A 1,499-nucleotide genomic window follows, 5' to 3' on the forward strand; every position below is an offset into this window, starting at 1 on the left:
ATATATATGATGTATTTATGTATATATGTTTCTATTTTTATAGTCCATGTTCAGTTGGCTATGTAAAAATTGGAATATAATTGTACTTCGTATATTTATAAAAAGGTGTGTTTCTATTTTCAAACTTGTGAACAACCGAAAGCGGAAATCCTGGTGATAACTGAAAATCTGAAAGCCTCACTTTCACTTTATGTATCAGTTTCACCTCAAATCTGCTGAAGTGATATTATTTCTTCGGCACGTGATTATAGCCAATGAAACTAGGATAAAAATTTACAATTCTACTGATACCAAAAATAGCACTCTTGACCAATCGTTGGGGCTACACTGTAATCTACTAATCTTTTGCATAAGTCGCCAATTGAAATAATGTTCGCCTAATGTTCACTATGGCACGCTTATGATTTGTCGTTTGTTTCGCAGTTATTCGAACTCTTTCGACAGTTTTTTAGGCAACCGGGCCCAATGACCAATCACCAATGTCTCAATCTTCACAGACATCCCCACAGACCCAGTGGAGACTGTGGAGTCCAGAGTCTCTAGACAGGCTTTTTTGGCAACCGGGCCCAATGACCAATCACCAATGTCTCAATCTTCACAGACATCCCCACAGACCCAGTGGAGACTGTGGAGTCCAGAGTCTCTAGACAGGCAGACACACCCGGGCCCAAGGCCCAGGCCGTATGCCCATTAGGCCATGTATTAGCATTTAGCCCACGCCCCACCAGGATTCACCAGCGCAACTTGTGCAATCACTGCAATCAGCAATTAGCAATTACCAATTTAGCGTAGTGTACTGTGCAACAACGGGAGTGAATAGTGAATACTGAAGAAGCTCCTACAATGCAATACATAGCCAAAATTGAAATACATATGAGTTCTCAAAAAAAAAATTATTCACCCCACCAGTCTACTAGAGACGCCAGCGGCCAGACGGGCCCAGAACTGTCCCAATTGTAAAATTGCAAAATCTAAATAATATTTTTAGATGACTATAGAAAGTCATTATTGTATTGACTATTGTCGGTATGGGTAGGTGCAAACAAAAATGAATCTAATCTAATCTTCATCAAATCAATAAGTATATGCTGCTGGTTATAAGAACGCACTGCCCCTTATAGCTTTCCTCATTTTCTACATATCGACACCTCCAAGAAGACTCCAGCTGTGTAGAAGTTACAGACGGTAGTTACAAGATGACCTCCGAAGCTCATTTCGCGAAGGTGTACTTCGAAATTCGCAATGCACATACCGAACCAGGAGAAGCTTGGTATGGTCGACAATTTACGGAAAATTGAACTATTTTGAACCATTATAATATAGTTCGCTCAGGATATTTTCCATCGATGTATTTATAAAGTACATTCCTAGAGTATATGAAGAATACCTCATAACAGAACAAGAGTGACAGTTTATATATATGCCTTAAAACCGCACAAGAGGACAGTATATATATATATATATATATGTGTGTGTGTGTGTGTGTGTGTGTGTGTGTG

At 39.4% G+C, this 1,499-nt stretch overlaps 1 protein-coding gene across 1 annotated transcript; it reads left to right on the forward strand.

Moving 5' to 3' along the window:
• Positions 1-497: 497 nt before the first annotated feature.
• SARC_15979 (hypothetical protein) lies at positions 498-694 on the forward strand (the record flags this gene model as incomplete). Its single annotated transcript, XM_014289910.1, has 1 exon — positions 498-694. A coding segment is annotated over one exon (197 nt), but the record flags the coding sequence as incomplete, so codon positions are not given.
• Positions 695-1,499: the final 805 nt, after the last annotated feature.

The sequence above is a fragment of the Sphaeroforma arctica genome (assembly GCF_001186125.1).
Source record: "Sphaeroforma arctica JP610 unplaced genomic scaffold supercont1.7121, whole genome shotgun sequence".
In the NCBI taxonomy this organism is placed as follows: domain Eukaryota; class Ichthyosporea; order Ichthyophonida; genus Sphaeroforma; species Sphaeroforma arctica.